This window comes from Rhineura floridana, chromosome 2, assembly GCF_030035675.1.
Source record: "Rhineura floridana isolate rRhiFlo1 chromosome 2, rRhiFlo1.hap2, whole genome shotgun sequence".
Lineage (NCBI taxonomy): Eukaryota > Metazoa > Chordata > Lepidosauria > Squamata > Rhineuridae > Rhineura > Rhineura floridana.
In genome coordinates, this window is record NC_084481.1 from 166,368,508 (window position 1) to 166,393,677 (window position 25,170).

At 40.6% G+C, this 25,170-nt stretch overlaps 1 protein-coding gene across 8 annotated transcripts; it reads right to left on the reverse strand.

The window, feature by feature from the left end:
* Nucleotides 1–710: 710 nt before the first annotated feature.
* SNAP23 (synaptosome associated protein 23) lies at nucleotides 711–25,014 on the reverse strand. Of its 8 annotated transcripts, none has more exons than XM_061611297.1 (9): nucleotides 24,909–25,014; nucleotides 13,342–13,459; nucleotides 10,190–10,298; nucleotides 9,770–9,811; nucleotides 9,280–9,328; nucleotides 8,389–8,506; nucleotides 6,067–6,219; nucleotides 4,846–4,990; nucleotides 711–3,363 (listed from the first exon to the last, which is right to left on the reverse strand). In XM_061611297.1, the coding sequence occupies exons 3-9, from the start codon at nucleotides 10,244–10,246 to the stop codon at nucleotides 3,298–3,300; spliced, it is 630 nt and encodes a 209-aa protein (XP_061467281.1). In that variant the 5' UTR covers nucleotides 10,247–10,298; nucleotides 13,342–13,459; nucleotides 24,909–25,014; the 3' UTR covers nucleotides 711–3,297. The 8 variants fall into 8 exon arrangements, with proteins under 8 accessions (XP_061467281.1, XP_061467283.1, XP_061467284.1 ...); XM_061611299.1 differs by lacking the exon at nucleotides 24,909–25,014 and adding an exon at nucleotides 24,816–24,902; XM_061611300.1 differs by lacking the exon at nucleotides 24,909–25,014 and adding an exon at nucleotides 23,531–23,804 and having other exon boundaries at nucleotides 13,342–13,430.
* Between the last annotated feature and the right edge of the window lie 156 nt (nucleotides 25,015–25,170).

A 25,170-nucleotide genomic window follows, 5' to 3' on the forward strand; every position in this document is an offset into this window, starting at 1 on the left:
ATTTTAAAAATGATTTTTTAAAAAATACTGTTTTACAGATAAAAAGCAGTATTTTCCCAATTACTCAAAAATAAAACCTGTGCCCACTTTCCAGTGTACTGCTCCAACAGCAACCCCTGCCCCCAAATATGTTCATCTTCTGGTCCATAGGGTAACAAGGGTGCAGGAGAAAGATTTCTTAAACAAAATCCTATATGGATCATTGCTTCCTCTGTGAGCAAAAAAGCTACATGGGGAGATTAAAAAAAATAAGCTACTCCCACAAAACTGAAGTAAACAAAAGAACTGTTCTTTGTCTATCATAGCCTTTGTAGCCCTAAATTCTTAGAAATTCCTCATGGTATATAGCATTTGACAAAAATCAAAGGACATGCCATTTGACATAAATATATGGAAAGGAGAATGGTTGAGGTTTGAGTTTCTCCCAATACTGTTATTTTGCCTGAAGACGGCATCCACTTTTTCCTGCCATTCAAAATAAGGATTCTGTTTCTGGAAATAGTTGCAACAGCAGCAAAAAAAAAATTCAATGGAATTTAGTTGTCATGAGTTACCTCAAAACAGCACAGGTTCAAGTTAGGGAGCCTTATGTGTTCCAATGCAGGCAATAACGTAGTAAGTTCAATCTTCAATGTTGTTCTGAATTAATTTGTTTTTGAAAACTGGCATCCAGGGAAAATAATTTGCTTTTGAAGAAGACAGACCATACAGACACCCATAAGTTAATTTATTCAGTCCAGCAAGTACAGTGAAGAAAACCTGAGGCATTCACTTAATTACAACTTGAAATTGGTAATCTAGAAAACAGACAGCCTAGTACAGATTGCTCTGGGAAACTAAGCTGTTAACAGCTTTAAGAATTCAAATCTTCAATTACAACAGGAAAACTATAATTACATTATCCACAGCCGTGCTTTGTCTCATTATGATACAAGTTGTACATAGTTTCCACAGAAGCTGATGAAGAAATGTGCATTAGCAACATGTTTTACTTTAAATACATCTGATGATAACTTGATAAATCTCAAATAGTAAATTAAGAGCAATAGATGTTATAGAACTTGGGTTCACTGTTTCCACAGACTAGTAAAGTTTAATGTGTGCTCTGCCATTTCCAGCTTTGACAACTATATGTTTCATTTTTACTAATACAGTAAAGCTGACAGTGATGTGCAGTTTCTATCCTACCCAGCTAGACCCGACTCCTTGCTCTGACTGACCAGAATGCAAGACTGAGCTTGTCTTATTACAATTAAAATTATGGCTCAGTTTTGATTGATATGGAGAGAAGTAGAGAAAATGAGGTATCCTCTTGTTATCTAAGGAAAGTGACAGCCAATTTGTTTTCAGCTCCTCCCTGGGAGGCCTTAACAGCTACTGTAGCAACCACCACCACAGGGCACTGCTAGTTTTAAAAAAGAAACTGCACAATAAAATTTGAGAACTAAATATACATGAACTAATATCTGTTTCTATCAATCATGGAATGGTTGGAACTACTCTCCACTCTCACATTATGATCAATTTATAATTTTTACATATGATAAAAAATCAGTTTAAACGTAATACATTGGCACGAAGTCTTTTTCTTAGAAAACATAACCATTTCCATACTGTTTGGTGAATTCTTTAGTAGATTAATGAACTAAAGCATTCTTGAGAAAGCTTGGAAGTTTAGCATTTTTCATTGAACCCGTCCTATAGGAAAGCCTAATCAAGCTCCTTAATCCTGAAACAGAAAGAACTGAAGTAGGTTAGACACTAAGTACTCACTATAGCAGGCCTACACAACTTGTAACCCATTAACTAAATGCCTCCTAGCCGCCATGTATGGCAGTTCCTTGTGAACTCCTAGCTTTGTTACCTTCTAAAGAGTCACAAGCACCGAGCAAAGCACAATTACATGGGAAATGGGAAGCTTAGGGGATCACAATTTGCAGAACAGGCCTAACCTGCAGCCAAGCCCCAATATTACAAGTTTAGTCTCATGTAAAGAAGATAGAAGTAGCAAAGCTATGTTTCAATACTGCCTTTACTCTTTCACAAATTTCAGTACTGGTTTGAAGCCTGAACATACATTTGGTTCCAACAAAAATACGAGACAACTGTATTTTCTAATATGACAGCTGTCTGAAGAAAGTCAAGTGAGCACATGCAGTAATCAACTGATTGCCATAAACAATTTCAAGAACCGAGTCTTATGCCACAGCAGTTGTGAACTCACTATAAAAAACATAGCTATAGTTCTCACTGGAACCTAGATTGTGCCTTGCTTCTGATGTATTTCTAGAATCCTACAAGTGCTTTACTTCAAATAAATATAAGATGTTGTTTTCCAGATGTAGGTTTCTGATATTCAATTAGATAAAGGGGATAATAAATTACAAAATAGTTTTCATTCAACCTTAAACTCCATATAAATTTAGCAAATTTTGCTGTTTGATGGGACTCTTTGAAAAATGCTCATATCAAATTTCTTTTAAGCAGTATTAATCTGTAAAAGGGCTCTTCCCTTGGAAGTCCTCTGCTTGCAATCCCAAATTGATCATTAAGCACAAGTGCTGTGTAAGCCCTCTCACCTCTCCCAAAGCCCACAGGTGATCTCTAAAATATCTCTGGAAACAGCAAAGAAGGTTAGGTTTGGTGGCAAACACCCAATCATTCAGGAAGCATATGGGGCACAAGCTACTAAAGATTTTGTGAGAATCCGATGTACAACTATACAAGTTTCCTTAAAAAATAAGAGAAGTACATGTCAACAATGTATTCTAAAGCCCCACACTAAAAAACAGCAGTCACTGAACCGCATATTCCAATTGTAAGAATATAAAATGTCCACCACCCCTCCCCGTCGTGTATAGTTGGATAATGAAATGTAAGTGTTTTGTAGAACATGGCCAGCTTAATTAAATACAGAGTTCATGAAAATTACTCATCCACCATTTCAGTGATATGAAATACTAAGTGAGGTAATTAAAATCACTGAATGTATCCTCTTCTGTCTTTGTTCAGTTGTCTCACACTCTACCGTCCTGCTGCAAAAGGAGGAGAAGGTACCATGGAAAGATTTGATGCCAGAAAAGGAAACCCTGAGGATACATGAAAAGGGGCCAGCAAGTCTCTGTTGTGCTGCTTTGCTGGATTCTCAAACCAAGTCTGTATACATGCAAAAAAAGAAGCGCTAAGATGCGTGTCCTGCTTTGTTCCCTCTTGTGAATCCTGCTATATTCTTTGGAAATTGAGGTTCGTAGACTGAAATTGATGTTTTCAGTTGGATAAAGAAGTGACCGCAAACTATTAGTTGTCAATGAGTTTTTTGGCTTTTACATTGGCTTGCTCAATACGGTCTTTGTTGGTTTCAGCCTGAAACAGAAGACACAGGGTAAGACTACTACTAAACTAGAAAGATGGAACCAAACTATTCACATCATGCTGCATCTCAACCATTTCTTCAAGAGCTGGTCCAGAATAAGTTTGTTTAATAGTATGGTGAGACAATAGACTAGTTAAGTGACATATGAAGCCACTGGAGCAAAACAGCCTTGCACTCCCTCACCTCAGTTAGAATTTAGAGCAAATATTCCTTATCAATTAAAATTGCCGGAAGTACTGGAAGGAATGCTTTGGACCCTGGATGAATTGGTAGCCAGCCGTTGGAACTGGCTGAATACTACTACCAGCCACTGGCTGAATACTGGCTGAATACTACTACCAGCACTTCAGGATCTGAGCTGGCTTCTGGGAGGGTTTACAGCAAAATTCAGTGTTCTCATTTTAAGCTATAAAGGCCTAAAGGGGCTGGGACTCGCATATTTGAGACAGCCTCCTTCCCCATGGCCTCTTGCAGGTTACAAATAGTGAAACTATCATGGGAGACACTCTTGGGGCCACTACCCACCTTTGGCATACACTATCTCAAGAAAGCCCAACAAAAACTATGCAGAGTGTTTTCCAAACACAGCAAAACCTTCTTATTCAGTTCAGTGGTCAGTGGCAAAAATTGTGATATATTTCCCAAGAATGTAAATTATATAGCACACTAATTATTTAATGTGCTCCACATACCTAATAAATAGTAATCTTTGACTCTGTAAACTTCGTCAGTACTATCAATTCCATATTACTGGAAGCAAGGGAGAAACTAAGGCAGGAAGATAGTGATGTACCCTTATGTAAACCAAAGTTACTCAATTGAGTTCATAAATGAGGAGAGATCTAAATCAAGGACTTCCAGCTTTTAGGTCAAGCTCCTAAATCACTATGGTACCACATCACTTTTTAATTGTGTATTTATATCCCATTAACTTTTAAACCTGGTCAAAAACAGTAACAACAAAGGATTGAACATAGGTTCCTTTCAATGACTATTTCATGAATTTAGTTTTCAGTTGTCTTATCTTTGTTGTTACTTGCAAAGTGCTTTGGAGATTAGAAATCTAAGGCATATGGAATATTACATCTCAATACACAATGCAAGAACGCAGGATTCTGAGCCACTCCCAAACCTATCACTATAATTTTTATTGTGTTTCTCTACACTGAGCACAACAAGAAGACCCAAGATATCGAAACAGGAATTCTGGCCGAGGTTATCACTGTTTCCAAGCATAATGACCACAAAAAAGAAGTTTGTCATGAGATCAGGTTTAATCCATTCTAGCTACAAGATCCAGCATCTGGGTGCAAGGATGTTAACTTATGCATACAAAGAGGCAGAACCTGTTGCTAAACTGGAATATCTGGCAACAACTTGGCATTGTGGACTTGAAGACTTATTGATCTGTCCATCTGGGCACTAAATTTATCAACATTAAGATATCAATGGTTGAATGCTTTGGTTCTTACCTTCTCGTTTATCCGGTCTATCTGCTTATTTTGTGAATCAATCTCACTACCCATATCTAAGGCCATGTTTTTCAGATTCCCCAAGATGTTTCCAACTTGACTTAGGTTTTCCTCCATCTCATCTTCTCTGGCATCATTTGTTATCCTGTTGAAAGCATCAAGAGAAACCAATATTGAGAAATCACGTTCCTTTCTCCTGACTGTTACCGCATCCCAAGTTTTCAGAAGGATTATTTTCAACAATGGTTTCTACAAATAATGGCTTCAAAATCTGAATCAGACACTGACGACTTACTAAGAGCGTTTTACAATGATCTTTCATAAATTACACAAGATGGCAGCATTTGGGCAATCAAATCACAAGTTATGTGAATCTGCAGATAGCCCCTTTGTGCAAGACAGGAAACAAGCCAGAAACAGTAGTTAACCATAGCTTCCAGTTATGAACCGGGTGATTAATGGCTTCCAGCCAAGTCAGATTCATAAGCCAACTTTAAACCATGGCTTCATTTCTTGGCTTGTTTGGAACCCATTAACCATAGTTCCTGCTTCCGAAGTAATAAGACACTATGGTTAATTATGGATTCCTAGTTTGTTTCCCCATACACACGAAGGGAGGAGTGAATGAAGAGCAAGGCAGCTGTGTGCAAATGCATGAAGCTTATGCACATTCTGGCTAACTAATCCCGGAATTGTGTGAACCAGGTCAAAAGGTTTGTCCTCAAGCTTTTCAGATATAGTCACTATTGTTGTTGAGATACAAGTATTTAGTCTTATAGTGGTTGAGTGTGTTAAACTACGACCTGGGAGACTAGGGTTCGAATCCCCACAGAGCTATGAAGCTCACTGGGTGACCTTGAGCCAATCACTGCCTCTCAGCCTCAGAGGAAGGCAATGGTAAACTCCCTCTGAATACCGCTTACCATGAAAACCCTATTCATAGGGTCGCCATAAGTCAGGATCGACTTGAAGGCAGTCCACTTCCATTTCATTTATTAATTGCATTTATCCTACCTTTCCTCCTAAGTGCTAAAGGTGGCATACATGGTTTTTATCTTCTCCATTTTATCATCACAACAACCCAGTGAGGTAGGTTAGGCTGAGTGTCTGCAACTGGCCTAAGGTCACCCAGTGAACTTCATGACTGAGTAGGGATATGAACTCTAGTGTCCCAGATCCTAGTCCAACACTAATCACTAGAGGGCAGGAGAAGTATCTTACCGTCCTATGTAGCCTCCAGTTGTTCCTCCTGAGGTCTGTTGCTGATAGTTTACTACACGCCCTGGTTGTTTAGACACTACATGATCAGTTGAATTCTCTATACCATCACTCCAAGTTGTCTTGTATGTTTTACTAGACTCAAAATTCTTTGTTCTACAAGAAAAGCAAGTTCATACATAATTGGATCACAGACACAAATGTTTTTACTGACCTAATGTGCAATATAGTAACTTAATAGAAAGGATTGTTTCTCACAAGACAGCGTAATAAACCCAGGTTTGCCACAGAGTGTGTGTTCAATAAGAAGACACAACCAATCCCGGCTTCCTGATGAATGTACATGTTTTCAAATGCATGTTTGTTACATTTGCACTAAGCTTTGTGTGTGCACCTAAAATGTAACATCTGAAGTGAATTTAAGCCACATGATTTTATATTGGAAGCAATTCTGTATAAGAACAAACACAACGTTATTTTTCTAAAGTACATATGCTATATTTAAATGTCAGACTGTTTTGATATTTGAGCTCTTTTCGTACTACTCAAAACTTAACTGAAGTATACCCTAAACTATAGGACCACAATGCATGTTTAAGAAGAAATAATACATGTATCTCCTAATATTATATTTATGGAACAGATCAATAGGATTCATGATTCCAATACTGTATGGCCAAATTCTAACCATTATTAGTGTTTTTAGAAAATTGTATAAAAGATAACTTCACAGAACAGTATACATCAGAGATGGGGAACAGAATGTTGTTGGACTCCTAGCTTCCATGAATCTCAGCCAGCTGTCAGGAACGATAGGACTTCGGAGTCCAATAGCACCTGGAGGATCACAGGTTTCCCATGCCTGGTATACATACATGGGAAAACAACTTCTAAATACAAATGGGGTTTTGCAACTTCAGATTTATTTGAGCAAAATGTGATTAGAAAGCCTTCACTATATTCCTTTAGTGTCATTTCACAATATTGCTTCAATTTTTCCCCACTGTATATAATCCACTAATTTTCCTGACACAAGATCAATAGATTTCCAACCAAATAGAAATCATCCTAGAAGTTACAACTATTGTTTCAGATTAATGAGGTCAGAATAAGTAGCTTAAACACAATCTATAAACAACATAGCACAAATACATACACAACTATGGAGCATCACGATATAGCTTGCATGTTAAGATAGCATGCACATGCAAATATGCACCCAGTTAGAACATCACCTTCAGGCAGCTGGTTAATAGTACAGCCTGCTTCATAAGATTGACCTTTTCCTAAAGTCCACTTTGACCAGTTAAGCGAATCCAATCTCTGGTGTTAAATCTTCATTTTATTAAGCAAGGAAAAGTGGGGAGGTTAGGAGAGAGAATGAGAAAAGAGTGAGCGGTAAGACCAGCAAAGAGATAAATAGTTGTTAGCAAACAAACTGTTTCAAAAGTACAGCTGAGATTACATTTGTGACTTGAAAAAAAAGCAATTTAACTCAGGGAGGAAAAAAAGAGAAAAAGATCCAGGCTACAATCCTAACCATGTCTAGTAAGAAAGATCCTACTGAATTCAATGAGGCTTACTCCCAGGGAAATGGGGTTAGGATTGAAGCCTAATTCTGTGAGTGCCATATTCACCACTTGTGTTAAGGCTACGCCATCCCAGGATAATCAAAGGGAGATTATGCCATAATGTAGCTCTGGGAACTGAAAAGGAAGTGATTTCATTAGTTTTCCCCACCACCTATATTATCCCTCTTCCTCTACTTACTTGGGTTAAGCAAAATGAAGAAGATTCCATATAGATCTCTCCAGTGTGTTAAGATAAGATTATGTAGACCTATTGCAAAAGCCCTCACAGAAGCTAAGCACTCTCCAGAAAAAAAGAAGTTAGAACGTGATAGCAAAAGGAAGAAGAGAACAGATATTTAGAATGTATCCCATAAACTCTTCCCAAAGCACTTCCAAGTTATTCTTTCTTCTGGTCAACCAACTGAAAAAAAATAAAATCTGTAGCTTTACCAAACCAGCCAGGTGTTATTTCAACTATACCGGCACTGATTACTACAGACTCAAAACATTCAATAGTGGTATCTAAGAATGTTATTCAAACTGATATTATTGCTTTATTCTTTTCCCCTTACACATCATCTAGTTTAAGCAATTTGTACTATTATTTTTTTTAGAACCTCTCCTTAAACTTGACAATATAGTCAAAGCACATTAGTAAATGTCTCCCAATGTTTGAACTTCTGAATATTTCTCAATGTGCTCAATATTTTTCTTGAAAAAGCTTCTCAGAATTTATTAACATGTTTTGACTGACCTATTGCAAGGACAGACACAGAGACCACAACATTTGTTAAGCTCAGTCAGGTTCTTCTCAGCTTCTCTCATGTCTTTGTTTATCTGGTCCATGCCTTCTTCTATACGGTTTAACTGTTCTAAAAAAAAGTATAAAGAAAAAAAAATATTCCAGAGGCCTTAAATGCTATAAGATGCTTAGCCTTCAGATAGGAATGAAATCCTGAGGAAACATATCAAAAAGCAAGGTTTTTTTAAAAACAGTGGTATGCAAATGAATCATGCCTGAATCCATATCTGGGCTACATACTCATGTGCTTAAAGTCTCATAACTGAAGTTTTTTTTAAAAAAGACTACATATACAATATACTTTATATCAGTGGTTCCCAAACTTTATGAGCATGGGACCCCCTTTATAAGCTGAAAAAAAATTGTGACCCCCTCCCCGCCAGGGAGGCAGGCTGGCTGGCTGCCAGGAAGGAATGGGGAAAGCAGCCTTTCTTTGCAGGCTTGCTTCTTTTTGCTTCACAAGAAGCCCTCTCCTCTCATTCTAAGTAAGGGTGTTGCCAGTAGCGGCAGTGCCACCCTCAGCCTCCTTTGGCATCTACCATGTATTTTATAGGCAGATGCCTGCCCTTAGTGCGCCTGAAAGACGCTCTGGAGCTTCAGAAAAGGCCTTCCCTCTCGTTTGGAGCAAGGTGGAGGTGTCATCTGCAGCGGCAGTGGGAAGCAGACAGTGTCGAGGGAGTGAAGACTTAAAAAAAAATAATAATAAATAATTCATTTCTTTACTGTTCGCGGCCCCCTCTGGATTACTTCCCGGCCCCCCTGGGGGTCCCGGCCCCCAGGTTGGGAACCACTGCTTTAGATAATCCAAGCCATCACACTTTACATCATACATGCACAACTCACCCCCTTGTTCATCTAGCATGGTGATGGTTTTGATTCCTGTATCTTGGGACTGTAAGGAAGAAAAAATATTGATAGGAAATATAAAACTAGCAAGACCTTCTGCTAGAATTGAACACAAAAGTTTGAAAATTCTACAGAGCTTTTAGTAAAGAGCACTTAGTAGTACAATAATTGCAGTAGTCTCCCTTAAGGAGGTCCATTTTCAGTTGTGATAAAAATATGTCTAGAACCTTATAAAATATTTGGAATTCAGATGCAAGAACTTGACAGCCAGTGAATTTTGAAGTTCAAGACTATATACAGCAGCAGTGTAAATATTTAAAGTTGCAAAGCTGCTCCACTCATTTTCATCACAGAGCTTTTCTACACAAGCCTGAGAACACACTTTAAAAATAGCAACAGCTGGTGACAGAAGTGCAGGAATGAACTACTCTCAAACAATCTCATTTGTTCTTTCTCATCCCCCACTCCCCCCAAAGCTCTTGCTTACCTCAATGGCCAAGCCAAGAATTCTCCTTGTGCTTTCCAAAGACTAAAATAAAAGAGATTTATTTCAGGAACACAAACTTACAAAGATATTTAGCAATTACACTTTGCTTCAAGTAATTAACATTGTTTCAAGTAATTTAGCATTGAAGTATATACTTGGAACTGAATCTATACTACTAGGTTAAATCGCTCATTTAAGTTTGCAATGTTCTCAAAACAGTATTCTTGTTTTCTAAATTAAAACCTTGACTTATTTAAGAAAGCCTTTTCTTCAGTGGTGTAGAAACAATTTTGGATGGCAAATCTCACTCGCTATGAGTGGGGCTTCACTGCATCCTAAACAGGTTTCATTCATCTAAAGCCTACTTTCCACTGCACTAGCATAGGAGAAACAGAATAATCTACCTGAGAAGATATTTACCTCATCTGTAACTTGATGAGCTCTCAACTGAATTTCTTCCTGCGACAACTCAGCCATGATTAACACTTATTTTCTGATGTTTGACTATTCACACACAATGGTATTTCCTCTGTAACAAAGAATATATAATTTACAAGCAGAATTTTGACCAATTTCAAATCATACAAGTGCTCTAGAGATAAAGTGGTAAGAATGGTTCAATTATATTTAGCTCAATTATCAGACCTCAAGAGGAAGAACATGAAACTACACTTCAAAATTCCAGTATCTAAACAATTGTGTAGGGAAAAACCATAGTAAAATAGTCTCCCACCCCATGCTTTCACCCAATGGCTCCACATCACCAGCAGACTCTTCCCTGCTCCCACCAATTGCAACTACCCATCCAAGAAAATATTTCATTAAAGAAGGAAAGGCATGTTCTGATCCCAACTAAAATGAAAAAGCTCACATCTACTAAGCCAACACATGAAGAGGCACATGTTACCAAATTCTTCCAAGCTACACAAGAAGTAGATTGGACTGTGAAAGACCAACCCAAATTGTGTTTGCATTTTGACAAATTTGTAGGGTAGGGCAGTACAATATCACAGAGAGGAAGTCAGGTCTCTTGCTCCCCTAGTGTATTCACTATAGCTGCCCAATTTCCCTGCTTTTTAAAGTATGATAGAAATATCGGTTGGCTAAACCACAAGAGTTTTTTTGCCTATTAGTGAATTTCCCCGCTTTTTAGTCTGGGAGGTAAGAAATGGGATCCTGTGCAAGTTTGCTGAGAATGGATTGATCATTTGCATGGTTATTGACTTCAGTGGGATTTACTCCCCTGTAATCATGCTTAGGATAGGTGAAACTGACTACAGGGGATGGGGAGGGGAGAAGAGGGATGGGAGCAGGCAGAGGAGGGTAGGTTTGATCATCTGCATGTTTATTGAGTTCAGTGGGATTTACTCCTGTACAATCATGCTTAGGATAGATAAAATTGACCATGGGGAGGGAAGCCTGGAGTGGGCAAGGGAGGAGGGAGAGGGGAGGAGGGAGAGGGGAGGGGAAGGAAGGAAAAGGTAGGTCTGATAATTTCCATGCTTATTGAATTCAATGGGATTTACTCCTGTATAATCATGGCTAGGATAGGTAAAACTGACGATGGGGGAGGAGAGAGAAGAGTAGAGGGAAGGAAGAAGGGGGAAAGGGGAGCAGAAGGAGGGGATTGGAAGGGGGAGGGAAGGGGCAAAAGGGAGAGGGAGCAGGAGGGTAGGGAAGGTTTGATCATTTGTATACTTATTGAGTTCAGTGGATTTACTGCCATGCAATCATGCTTGAAAATGAAATTATTTATTTTATTTTATTTATTTATTTAGTTGCATTTCTAAACCGCCCTATAGCTAGCAGCTCCCAGGGCAGTGTACAATATGATAAAACCACAATATTTAAAATATAGCAAGTGTGTATTGCACAGACAATATAAAACATTATATAAACAAAGTAAAAGAAAAGTAGAAATAAAATAAATAAGATTAAAAGCATAAAATACATTAAAATGCCTAAAATGTACTATCTTCAAGTCGATTCCGACTTATGGCGACCCTATGAATAGGGTTTTCATGGTAAGCAGTATTCAGTGGGGGTTTACCGTTGCCTTCCTCTGAGGCTGAGAGGCAGTGACTGGCCCAAGGTCACCCAGTGAGCTTCATGGCTGTGTGGGGATTCAAACCTTGGTCTCCCAGGTCGTAGTCCTAGGATAGGTAAAACTGACCATGAGGGAGGAGGTGGTGGAGGACGGAGGAGGGGGAGCGGGGAAGAAGGGGATTGGAAGGGGAAGGGAGGTATGAGAGAAGGGACAAAAGGGAGGGGGTAGGAGGGAGACGGAGGGGAGGGCAGGTTTGATCATTTGCATGCTTTTTGAGTTCAGTGGGATTTACTCCTGTGCAATCATGCTTATGATAGGTGAAACTGACCTGGGGAAGTGGTGGGAGTGAGGAGGAGGGCAGAAATGGGAGGGGAGGGGATTGGATGGGTGGGCACTGGGGAGAGGGGAAGCCCCTTTCCTTTCCAAAAGGAAAACACTGTGAACAGTATCATTCTTTTTCAGGATTACCCCCACCTTTTTGTTCTACAGCAAGCACATGTAGCTTCCCACACAAATTTAAACCAAAGCTGCCCCTGGCCACATCCACACCAGACTGTCATTTCACTTTAGACAGTCATGGCTTCTCCCAAAGAATCCTGGGAAGTGTAGTTACTGAAGGGTGCTGAGAATTGCTAGAAGATGCCTTGCTCCACTCTCAGAGCTTAAATCAGAGCAGCTGACTGTTAAACCACTCTGGCCATTGGAGCTCTGGTCTCCGCTCAGCACGCTTCACAAACTACACTTCCCAGGATTCTCTGGGGGAAGCCATGACTGTCTCACTTGAAATATAAGTCTGGTGTGGGTGTGGCCTCAATTAGGCAAGCCCAGCAGCTGTGAGTCTGGCTTTTAGAACACTGATCGTTGGTTCTTACTGAGCATGCCCAACATTATCACTGAGTTCAATGCAAAATTTCTTAAATTTATTAAAAATCAGCCAAGCATTTTTAACTTTTAAAATGCAGAAGATGAAGACCAGAGTATGGGGCAAAGTCAGTAATCATGTACTCTATGTACATGTATTCTATGAACATGGATAATTTTTAATGAATTTCAACAAATTATGAGAACTCTGACAGAAAAAAGTCCAAAAGGGGTCTGGTTTTTCTCTCTCTTTTTACACTTTGAACTCTTGATTCTCTCTGACTGTTTTATGTATCACCATTAAAATTTAGAGGGTTGGTAAGCAAGCGGTTGTGAGTTCAGGACTATAGGTTTTGTAAGGTTTTGTTTTGAAATGACTGATGGGAAGGATCAGAATGGCATGGGGCGTATTTTCAATTTAACATTGCAGAATGCGAAAAATCCATGCTGACTATAGTATACAGCCACTCTCGTGGCTGTATAATTAATGCTTTGTGTTGCATCAGAAGTATGAACTCAAAGACAAAAATGAGGAATGTGACAAGAACATCCAATGTTTTTATAAAGTAATTGTTGTAACAGAAAATAATAAAAGAATTTAAAGACAGTAGGTGAATGTGAAATAGTCAGCACTGCACAAAAGGTAAAAAAAATCCTTTCTTACCTTTTGCCTCACCTCAAAATGTATATTGTAGAGCTGGGAAAGGTTCAGAAAAGGGCAACCAAAATGATCAAGGGGATGGAGCAACTCTCCTATGAGGAAAAGCTACAGCCTTTTAGGGCTTTTTAGAGAAAAGGCAAGGAAGAGAAGACATGATAAAGAAATATAAAATTATGCATGGTTTGTAGAAAGTGCAATCCTATGACAGGGAATCAAATCAGACTATAATAAGATATATTAGTACTTCCCATAGAGAAAGCATTGTGGCCTTTCTAAAAAGCTTCCACAATCAACACAACTTCAATAATAACCATTATATTAAAGACAAACAAAACAAAAATAGGGAAAATTTGGATTAGAACTTTCTGTCCAAGAACAGCAGAGACAAATAATAGTGTCATGATAAGAAGCAATCAGTTCCTTTGAGAAGTTATACAAGGCTTTCAAGGTATACAAAATTCTCAAAACAGAAGTAGAAAACATCTATGCATACCTAGCAAATCACTTCCTAGAATACATATTTAGTCAAATAGTAATTTAAAGCTGCAATCCTGTATCCATTTTCCTGGGAATCAGCCCCACTGCACTCAACTGTACTGGATTGTGCTGTAAAAGCCACAATTTCTGTGAATAAACAGTACTTTTCACTAAGGATGGCAGGCAAATTTATTATATTAATATCAGTTAAAGTTTTGACTATTTACGTGCAGCACACATACAACAGAGCAGTTTTGTCGCAGCTCCTCCCTTTAAAGTTTAAACCATTTTTACTACCAACTTCTGCTCCATTACAAATTCTGACACATAGGATTCCTTTCTAATCCTCCATCTTTACTTTTAAATTCTTCCTCAGAACCTATGATTTCTACTTAGTTTATCTTAGCTCCCTTGATATGTTGTCTTGGCATTTTATCTCTTGTATAATTGGGTAGTCATGCATGTTTACTGTTAAACATTTCTAAATTAGCCTTTTGCTCTATTCTCCTCTCATTCCTCACTTAGGATTTTTTAAATAGTGACATCAGTTGACTGACAGGTGGGAAGGCTCGCTGACCTGTCAAAATGGCCTGCAGCGGCTGGGAGAGGTTAGCAGTCCCCCATCTCTGTATTATTGTTATTGATTTGTTGCTGTATGCAACTGTCATGGCCTGTGGCTTGAGCAATAAAATTTTTACTGGGAATATTTAGAATAATATCAGAAGTAGCCATTCAACAAAGTTGTGCATTCTTAAACCTCATCAGAAGCCTGAAGGATCAAAGAACACATTAGCTAGAAAAACAATAATAGTAATAACATTTGTAATATCTCTAGCACTATCTTGTGGCAGTTTTACTTCACACTGACTAACAAAACGAAAACTTAAAAACAAATGCATCACTCAGCATCTCTTCCTGTCTTTTTTTATCAGCTTCCTAAACATGCTACAAGAACAATAGCATTACTGCTGCTCTTTCAGATAGCTTAGGATCAGCATGTGGCCTATATACAACTCAGGAAATCCTTCTGGGTTTACGTAATAGTAACAACCATTATCTATACTACAAGTAAAAAAACTCCATGGACTCTCAAATTACAATTCCCAGATTTTTTTTTAAAGCCACAATAGGGAAACTGGTATAAAATTGACTTGACTTTGTCATTTGGGTCTGCTCAGAGTTTTGTTGCTCAAAGCTCTCAAGTGGCCACTTTCAAAGACAAGTTGAAAAGAAGAGTGTGTACATATGAATACTATCTAAAGCAAGAGAACTCCAAATACCTACACCCATATTAGAGCACACACAGAAACTGCATTTTTATGAAGACAAATATATTATTTGATCTGATCTTTGTATATAATGGTACCTTTCATGAGCATACATGCCTTTAAAACCAAGATACAGCCCAAAATATAGCAAATATTGGAACAACGGATTTCCCACAAATGAACTTCTTGTATAAATCTGTCACAAATGACTACATACTTCCTTATTCCTGTATGGCTCTCTTTCAAACAATTTTTTCTTGGTCAAAAAAATGAAAGTGTAACAGTGCTAAAAGAGAGCCAATGCAAGCCAATATTAAAGCAGTTCATTTTCCAGATGATATTAACAGGCATTCTGTTGCCAAAGACCTATCCTTTGCATTGATATTCATGGTGCCCAGGAGTGAAAAAGCTCCTTACCAGAGCAGAAGTGCTTTAGCTTGCAGGAGGAACTACCAATTGTAATTTTTAAATGCGCCCCTTCACATCACTATGAATCCGACTCCTGAGTTTCTTAAATTTCACAAGAAGCTTCTCAGTAGTCACAAGGGACTGCTGTGCAGAAAGAGAAGCAATCTTGGTCGCATGTGCTATGTAAAAAGGATCAGAAACATACAAATGTGCCCATTTGTATCACAGCCTATATATTTAAACAGAATACTTCCTGAGAAAATATCCTTTATTGCTTTGTTATTTCCTCTGAAGTATCCAATAAGGCAATTTTGAGAAATAAAAAATATGATCAGAAAGGTTATTTAGGCTAATTGGAACAGAAGTGATTCCTCTGGTCAACTTAATGGCTGACATATTTTGTATAGATTTAATTTATAAATAGGAAATAATAAACACCAAGGCACACAAAGTTATTCCTGATGTTTATTTTTCCTCTCTATGCTGGGATCTTAAGGGCTGAATGCATTTAGGCTATTCAGTCCCCCTTCTTCCCCCCTAGCCCATCAACTTCCCTCCAAAACCCTAGCCTGAAAGTCTGAAGACGTTCCAGCTTGGAACTCAATGCAACAGAGTGGTTGCCACTAAATGGCAAATTGCCACATCCTCTATGCATGCATAAAGTTGCCTTTGACATTCATAATGGGGTCTCTGAATCCCAACCACTAAGATGTAACAGGACTTACTATGTGTGCATTTAAGTTAAAATGTATATAGTAATTCACTAATACGAGTGAATTTCTCTCTTTTTTAATCCTGGAGGTAAGAAAGGGGATCCTGTGCAAGTTTGCTGTGAATGGGTTGATCATTTGCATGCTTATTGAGTTCAGTGGGATTTACTCCCATGCAATCATGCTTAGGATAGGTAAAACTGACCATGGGGAGGGAAGCCTGGAGTGGGCAAGGGAGGAGGGAGAGGGGAGGAGGGAGAGGGGAGGGGAAGGAAGGAAAAGGTAGGTCTGATAACTTCCATGCTTACGAGTGAATTTCTCTCTTTTTTAATCCTGGAGGTAAGAAAGGGGATCCTGTGCAAGTTTGCTGTGAATGGGTTGATCATTTGCATGCTTATTGAGTTCAGTGGGATTTACTCCCATGCAATCATGCTTAGGATAGGTAAAACTGACCATGGGGAGGGAGGCCTGGAGTGGGCAGGGGAAAAGGAAGAAAAGAGGGGAGAGGAGAGGAAGAAGGGAGGAAGGGAGAGGAGAGGTGGAGAAAGGCAGATCTGATCATTTGTATGTTTATTGAGTTCAGTGGGATTTACTCCTTTGCAATCATGGCTAGGGACCATGGGGGAGGAGGGGGAGGGGAGAGTAGAGGGAAGGAGGAAAGGGGGGGAGAGGGGAACAGAAGGAGGGGGAGGGGAAGGAGGGAATTGGGAGAGCTGTGAAAGAAGGGGGAGGGAAGGGACAAAAGGGAGGTAATGGGAGGAAGAGGGGAGGGCAGCTTTAATAATTTACATGGTTATTGAGTTCAATGGGATTTACTCCCATGGAAAAAATTGACCATGAGGGGGGTAGGGTGAGCAGGACAGGAGCAGAAGGAGTGGGAGGGGGAAGGAGGGGATTGGGAGGGGGAAGGAGGGGATTGGGAGGGGGAAGGAGGGGATTGGGAGGGGGAAGGAGGGGATTGGGAGGGAGAAGGAGGGGATTGGAAGGGGGAGGGAAGGGGCAAAATGGAGAAGATGGGAGGGGAGAGGGCAGGTTTGATCATTTACATACTTATTGAGTTCAGTGGGATTCACTCCTGTGCAATCATGCTTGAAAATGAAATGGACTGTCTTCAAGTCGATTCCGACTTATGGCAACCCTATGAATAGGGTTTTCATGGTAAGAGGTATTCTGAGGTGGTTCTACCGTTGCCTTTCTCTGAGGCCGGTGCCCAAGGTCACCCAGTGAGCTTCATGGCTATGTGGGGATTTGAACCCTGGTCTCCCAGGTCATAGTCCAACACTCTTACCCAGCCTTTCCCAACCGGTGTGCCTCCAGATGTTGTTGGACCACAACTCCCAGCAGCCTCAGCCAACAACATCTGGAGGCACACCGGTTGGGAAAGGCTGCTCTAACCACTACACCACACTGGCTCTCTACAATCATGGTTAGGATAGGTGAAACTGACCCAGGCGAGAGACAGGGAGGGGAGGCGGAGGAGACTGGATGGATGGGCACTGGGCAGAGGGGAAGCCCCTTTGCTTTCCAAAAGAAAAACATTGTGAACAGTATCATTCTTTTTATTCTACAGCAGGCACATGTAGCCTCCCACCCAAATTTAAACCAAAGCTGTCCCTGGCCACATCCACACCAGACCTTTATTCCACTTTAGACAGTCATGGCTTCTCCCAAAGAATCCTGGGAAGTGTAGTTACTGAAGGGTGCTGAGAATTGCTAGAAGATGCCTTGCTCCACTCTCAGAGCTTAAATCAGAGCAGCTGACTGTTAAACCACTCTGGCCATTGGAGCTCTGGTCTCCGCTCAGCACCCTTCACAAACTACACTTCCCAGGATTCTTTGGGGGAAGTCATGACTGTCTCAAGTGAAATAAAGGTCTGGTGTGGGTGTGACCCCCCGATTAGCAAAGCCCAGCAGCTGTGAGTCTGGCTTTTAGAATTCTGACAGTTGGTTTTTACTGCGCATGGCCAAAGTTATCACTGAGTTCAATGAAAATTAAATTAAACTAATTAAAAATCAGCCAGGCCTTTTTTAACGTTTAAACTGGAGAAGATGAAGGTCAGAGTATGGGGTAAGGTAATAGGATTACAGGTACTCAGTGAACATGGCTGATTTTAAATTAATTTCAACAAATTATGAGAACTCAAGACAGAAAAAAGTCCAAAAGGGGTTTTTCTCTCTCTCTTTTTACACTTTGAACTCTCTATTCTATCTAACTGTTTTGTGTATCACCATGAAAATTTAGAGGGTTGTTAAGCAAGTATTTCTGAGTTCAGGACTATAATTTTTGTAAGGTTTTATTTTTAAATGAGCATATGGGTAGGATCAGAATGGCATGGGAGGTATTTTCAACTTAACGTTGCGGAATGTGAAAAATCTATGCTGACTATATTATACAGCCACGATACTTGTACTATTCTTAAGAGTATGAGCACATAAAGGAATAAGACCAGGTAATAAAACTCAGGGATGACAAGTGACACCAAGAGCCGTGTGGGTGCTAGCATATCAAAGTGAGTTGACAGTATTAAATGTGTAAGTCTGCAGAGAGTACAGTAACACTTAATAAGATCAGTGTGCATGGTAGCAAGTTAGGTCAGTACGATGTACAACCTAGATATCAAGCCATACAAGGTAAACATATGGCAGCCTTGCAATTTCCTGCTTACCCTTGGAAACTGTGATTGCCAGGGATTCCTGCAACACACTTTAGCAGGGTTCTGAAACAGCTCTGCTTGCTTTGTATTTCGCTTGAGAAGCCCTGCTGCTGCATGGGATGCAGAGGTTGATGGAAACTGTAGTCCTCAAAAGGACTATAAACCAGGTGGAGAACAGCCAACACAGCCTGGAATAGTTTATAATTACTGTATATTCCGGCGTATAAGACGACTTTTTAACCCTGGAAAATCTTCTCCAAAGTCGGGGGTCGTCTTATACGCCGGGTGTCGTCTTATTAGGGTTGCCATATTGCCCGGATAGCCGGGTTTTACCCGGATTCTAAGCATGCCACCCGGCGCCCGGCTAGCCCCTTAGGTGGCCCGGATTCTCAGCTTTCATTTAAAAAAAAAATTAAGTTTCTAGGTGGTGCGGTTCTCGAGATATATATAAAAACGTCAGCCCCCCCCCCAGTTAAATCTTTTTTTAAACTACTGTATAGCACTTCGTAGCTTTAACCCCGCCCGTTCAGGATTTCAGCCAATCAGTGAAGTGTTTGTTTGGTGGCAGTGTCTGCAAAACCTCATTGCGAGGCCAGAAAATGGTGGTTTCCCCTCCTGTTTATCTGAAAATCTCATAAATTGGGTAGGTATATACATTTCAGTTTTTCCCCCTGTTGTGTATAGGAGTCAGATCCTGGGCAGTGTTTTGAAAACCTTCCCAATACTTGCTTTTGGGGGTAAAAACAGTGCTAATCCCATATGTCCAGAGTAAATCCTATGGAATTCAGTAGGAATTACTTTTGAGTAGACATGATTATGAATGTGCTGAAAATCAATGGGACTTTGGAGTGAATGTAAAAAAGAATTGTGTTTGTGTTCTCTTTCTGCCCCCCCCCAGTCCTATTTTAAAGCAAGTAGGCAGGGCTTACTTAGGTATTGCAGTTTTTATTCTGTAGGAAACTAATACTGATTTTTAAAAAACTAATACTGATTTTTCTGCAATGACCAATTGGTTTGACAATAAACTATTATATGGGCTGTATGTATTTATACATCTGCAGTGTGTGCGTGTGTGTATGGAGTCTTTCCAACACCCCTGTGAGGTAGGGTTGCAAACCAAGGCAGCTCACAACAAGAAATAAAGCCATTTAAAATCCAATAACCATAAAAACAAGTATAAACAGTTGCAAAACAGTGTAAAGTGGCATGATTCGGAATTTTGGGTTGTGTGAATAAAGTTGCTTATCACTTGAGGTTGCATTTCTGTCCCTGTTTGAGTAAGCCCCATTGAATACGCTGGGACTTGCTTCTGAATAAATAAATTTAGGATTGCACTATAAATATCTTTACAGTTTGTGTAAATAATAAATATATTTGATAGTTATGCTTATATAAATATTTCTTCATTTATCATATTTTTGGTTTTTGGTTAGGAATCCTGACTGGTTGTGAGATGCTTAGTTTTTTGCCTTATAGGAATCTTGTTGTGGTTGGTATGGTATTACATTTAGGAAAGTGTTACTGCCTTCTGTATTTTTTTTCCTATTTGCATTTCACTTATCTTTAACCTCACTCCGTTACAGCCATAGAAGCAACAGCAGCATATGCAAGATAATTAACTCCCATTAGTGATAAGAACAAGAATTTATAATTATTATTTCAATTAAAACAAGAGGCTTATCAATACTTTGAAGAGGACCAGATATTTATTTTCTTTCTGAGCCCAGGACTGGGTCTTTCATGATGCCCCCCCCCTCTCTCTCTCTGTGTGTGTGTGTGTGAGTGTGTGTGTGAGTGTGAGTGTGTGTGTGTGTGTGAGAGAGAGAGAGAGAGAGAGAGAGAGAGAGAGAGAGAGAGAGAGAAAGAGAGAGAGAGAGAGAGCAGTCGATAAGACAGACATCCTGGCACTGATAATCGAATTAGCAAGGTATGTGTGGGGTTGTTGTACACTTCCAGGCTCAGTTTCATTTTGAGTATGGAGGTGGAACCTGTGTAGATGTGGTTATCAAAGGGAGAAGAAATTTTGAGTTAAGCAAAGCTCTGCTTTTTGTTTGATTAAGCAGGGGTAGTCTTATACGGCGAGTATATCCCAAACTCTGTATTTTAACTGGAAAAGTTGGGGGTCGTCTTATACGCCCAGTCGTCTTATACGCCGGAATATACGGTATACTATATGGGAAGGGAATGATGAGAGACTGCTCTTTGATCAGGACACTGCTGCATGGGACTGCTCATTCGAGGGAAAGAGGGGCATGTTTACATATAGCATCTCTATGTACGCAGGACATGGATGGGGTGAGGAAGAGTAGAAAAAAGGAGAATGACGTAGAAAAGATCAGATAGAAGGAAAAGTGAAGGAGCCACATGGGAGGAAAGAACAAGAAATAGCAGCAAAAGATTGGAAAGCATGGACAAAATGAAAGACCAGATTTAAATAACTGCTGGAAATGAGATGAACAAGTTTTTTTTTCAGAGAGGCTGGGATGTTATGGTGGGATTCACACCGATGGATTTGTGTAGGTAGAAGGAAAATAAGTTTCACTGTAAAAAAGGAGGGGGCATAGAATTGGCATAAGGGACCAGTCAGACTTTAATACTGTAGAAATATGACACAGCAACAACAGTGGGTGTTTATACATATGGGAGTTTGCAATCACCTGAAGTCACTCTCACAGGGTGCAAATGATGCATGTTAACTCCCACTTAATTCAATGGAATGTAAGCAGGAAACTGGCATAGGATTGCACCTTTATGGTGAAAGACCCATCAAACTGAGGATATACTTATAACAGCTATTCTAAGTTGGACAGATACGTATATTTCCAAGAAATCTCTACTGCACAGAACAGACAGGCCCTATCTCTCTTTTTCAGAGGCATCTTTTTCACATCAATAGCATTGTGGATGTTTATTCCCAGGAAGATCAGAGGTTAATGTAAGAAGTGGTTCTTTTAGACAGGTTTGGCTGTTGTTTCCAAATCTAAGCTCTTGGAAACTATCATGAACAAGTTTAATATTGTTTCATAACTTGAAGGAAAGAGGTCTGGGGCCATACATCTACATGTAGAAAACTAGCTCTCCTAGAACTGATCCATGCACAGTTGAAGAACCATTTACATTTGGTTTTGACTTTTACTTCCCACTTTTGTTAAAAAATGCCATGTGACAGTTGTCTAACTGTGCATGGGAAGGATAAAGTGGCTGAGCGGCTTAAAAAGAAGAAGAAGCCGTAATGGCAATCTGGTAAGAAAATATAAGGAATGGCCCGGTATCGCACCTTCTGCTTCATGTACCTTACCTAGGATTCAAGCTATATCCTGTTATCAGCACAAAGAATTCAAGACTGTGAACCCAGTATTAGCTCCACATCTGGACAAGATTCTATCTGTTGCCTTTCCTCACTGAGTGAACACACCTCTTTGCCATTGTCATCACTGCCCATTCATCTGCCCTCTCCTTCTAATCTACACCACTGCCCTGAAAGAAAGAACAAAGCAAGTGGAGGCTACTGCTCTTTCTCCTATTCTTGGACAGCAGAGGTAAAACAAGGAGCAACAGCAAGGTGGGAAAAGGCCAGCTGGTCCTGCTGTGATGTGGGCCTTGGCAATTGCCCAACAATACTTACTCCCAAGCAAACTTTCCACTGAAAAGTATATTGTAAAGCATAAAAAATACATTGTGAACTCTGTTTTCAATAAACAACTAATACTATTAATAAAAACCCATTCACTTGTTTTATACTCATATCCAGAGTGCCCTCTACCCCTACACTGGAAAGCCATAAAACGAAAGTTATGTTCTTCTGCAAAAGCCTCTCCATTCACAAACTTCCCTCCAAGCTTAAAGCAAGTGCTAATTATACTGAAACATCATGAAATATAGGTCAGTTCAGAGGACAGTAAGCCAGCTAGCAACATTCCTTCAGATAGGTTTAACTCAGTGATTGTTAAGTTGTTTTGGTCACGGACCCCTTTGAGAATGTGATGAAAGCTATGGACCCCTATAAATAAATAATTTACTTTATTGCATTGGAAATTGATTTCTTTCATCCGGTACACGGAACCCCTGAAACCCTACGGTCCATGGCCCAGAGGTTAAGAACCCTTGATCTAACGAGACCAAGGGTAACCAGGGCCCAGAAGGGAAGCCAGTCCCAGACGCTCCTGCCACCGGGAAGCGGCGACAAGCCGCTTCTCCAGCCGAGGACCCTCCGTTCCGGGGGATGCGTGCGGTACCTTTGCGCGGCACTTCTGCTTCTCCCTCCTCCCCACTTCCTGCATTATCCGCCTCTCTCTTCCTTCTACCGGGCTCTTCTGCCCGCATTCCTGGGCCATTCACTGCTGCTCCTCGCCCAGGTTCAGCCTCTACCGCCCTCCGATCTTTTTTTTTTTAATAAAAAGAGAGCAGAGACGCCCACCGGGCCCGTTGGGCGTCCCATCTCCCCTCTGGCACTCAGACCTCACCGGACCCGACTCAGCCCAGCCTTCCCTCCCCCCCTCTCAAAACAGACCCCACACTTACACCTTCCCTTGCACTCCGCTTCACTCTCTCACGGGCGCATAGAGGCGAACCTACTCCCTCCCACCATTCCTGGATGCTCCACTTGCTGTCCCCCCCCCACTCGTTCGTTCCTTCCTTCCTCTCCCACCGAATCCCCTCGAGTACGGCCACCCACCTCCTTCCTCCCCGTTTTGAGGTTCACCACACGGCTTCTGAGGCGAGAATCCCCTTGTCTTCCTCTCCTGCCCCACACCCCTTCGCTTGGGCTTTCCACCACAGGTTGTTCCGCTTTCTCCGACAATGAGGGATGAATCTCGCGTCAAGTCCACGGGGGCCTCTTCGCTCGGCCAAGCCACACCCGGGCCTGTTTCGTTCAGCCTACTCCCTTCAGTTCCCTCTCGGCCGCCGCCACCTCCTCCCTCCCAGACAACGACTACCGCCTCCTCCGCACCCCCGCGCCATTCACAATACATTAAGCGCTTCCGCTTCGAGTTATTGGTGAAAACGAATGGCTATCAAGCTCTGGCTCCTCCTTTCGCTTTCAGAGGAAAAAATATGTCTGTCTATTTTTCTGCATTTCATTCCCCTCTAACCTCGCTTTCTGCAATCTCTCCCCCCTAAACTATGTATATACTCAGGGTACTATTTCTTTCACCCTATGAAGCATACTTTAGGCCACTAAGGCTGGTGGTATAACATTTTTGTTAATCTTTCAAGACTCATTGTTTTTTGTTTTGCTGCAAAAGACTAACACGACTACTCCTCTAAAGAATATTTTGATTCTGATTCACTATTGTGTTTTGCCGGCGCTCTTCCTTCCTTTCCGTTTGATTCTTTGATGATTATTGATTCAAAGTGGAAAAGCCGGCGGCTATGATTGCATCCGATCAGATGGCTGCGATGGAGACATCCTCGCTTCCCGATATTTAGGCTACTATAAGCTTAGTTTTTTTAAGCTATGTCTACTTTCATGATATATATGGCCTTCCCTTAACGTAACAAGATAATAAACAGATTAAGTAAACAGTAAAGAAATCTGCTTACAGTCCCATCTGCTGGCTGGAGGTGCTGTACCAAATAATTACAACTTCCTCTAAATTAAAGCATAATAAATATTTGTGTTAGATTTCGGGATTGTCTATACACGCAAGTTCTTTACTCAGTTGAATTCGTATATCAGGGACTGCAAATTTAGCCTCCAAGCCAGGCTACTCTGTGGTAATCATAACGTTTTTGTACATGGCCGCAGTTTCGTTTCTTGAAATACCAGCCTGACATTAACTGATCTCGCTTTTAAAAAAAATTACATATGTTTCCTATGGCTTATTTGGAAACAAGTCTCACAGAACTGGATGTGAAGGACTTCATCCCAAGTAACTGTGCACAGGACTGAAGTCTTACAACCTGCTCCTATGCATGTCTATTAGGACGCAACTCCAACTGAATATCACGGGACTTACTTGCAAATAAGCGTGCGCAGCATTGCCGCCTATGGTTGCAATCCAATACACACTCACCTGGAAGTAAGTCCCACTGAACCCAATAGAGCTTACCTCTGAGTAGACATGTATTGGATTGCAGCCTCAACAAAACGGCCACTCCGGGTTCTAACACGCCAGGACTACAACTGTCTCATAGGAATAGTTTCCGGTCGATGTGGCGCAGCCAAACCACGTTTTGTTAGGTACAAAACTACCGTTCCCAGAATGCAAACGCAGATAGGATTTGGTTCTGTGATTGGCTGAATCTATAGAGACGCTTCCTGTGTTGTGGCGCGGTTCTCTTTTGGGTCGGATTCAGCAAGACTACGCAGGT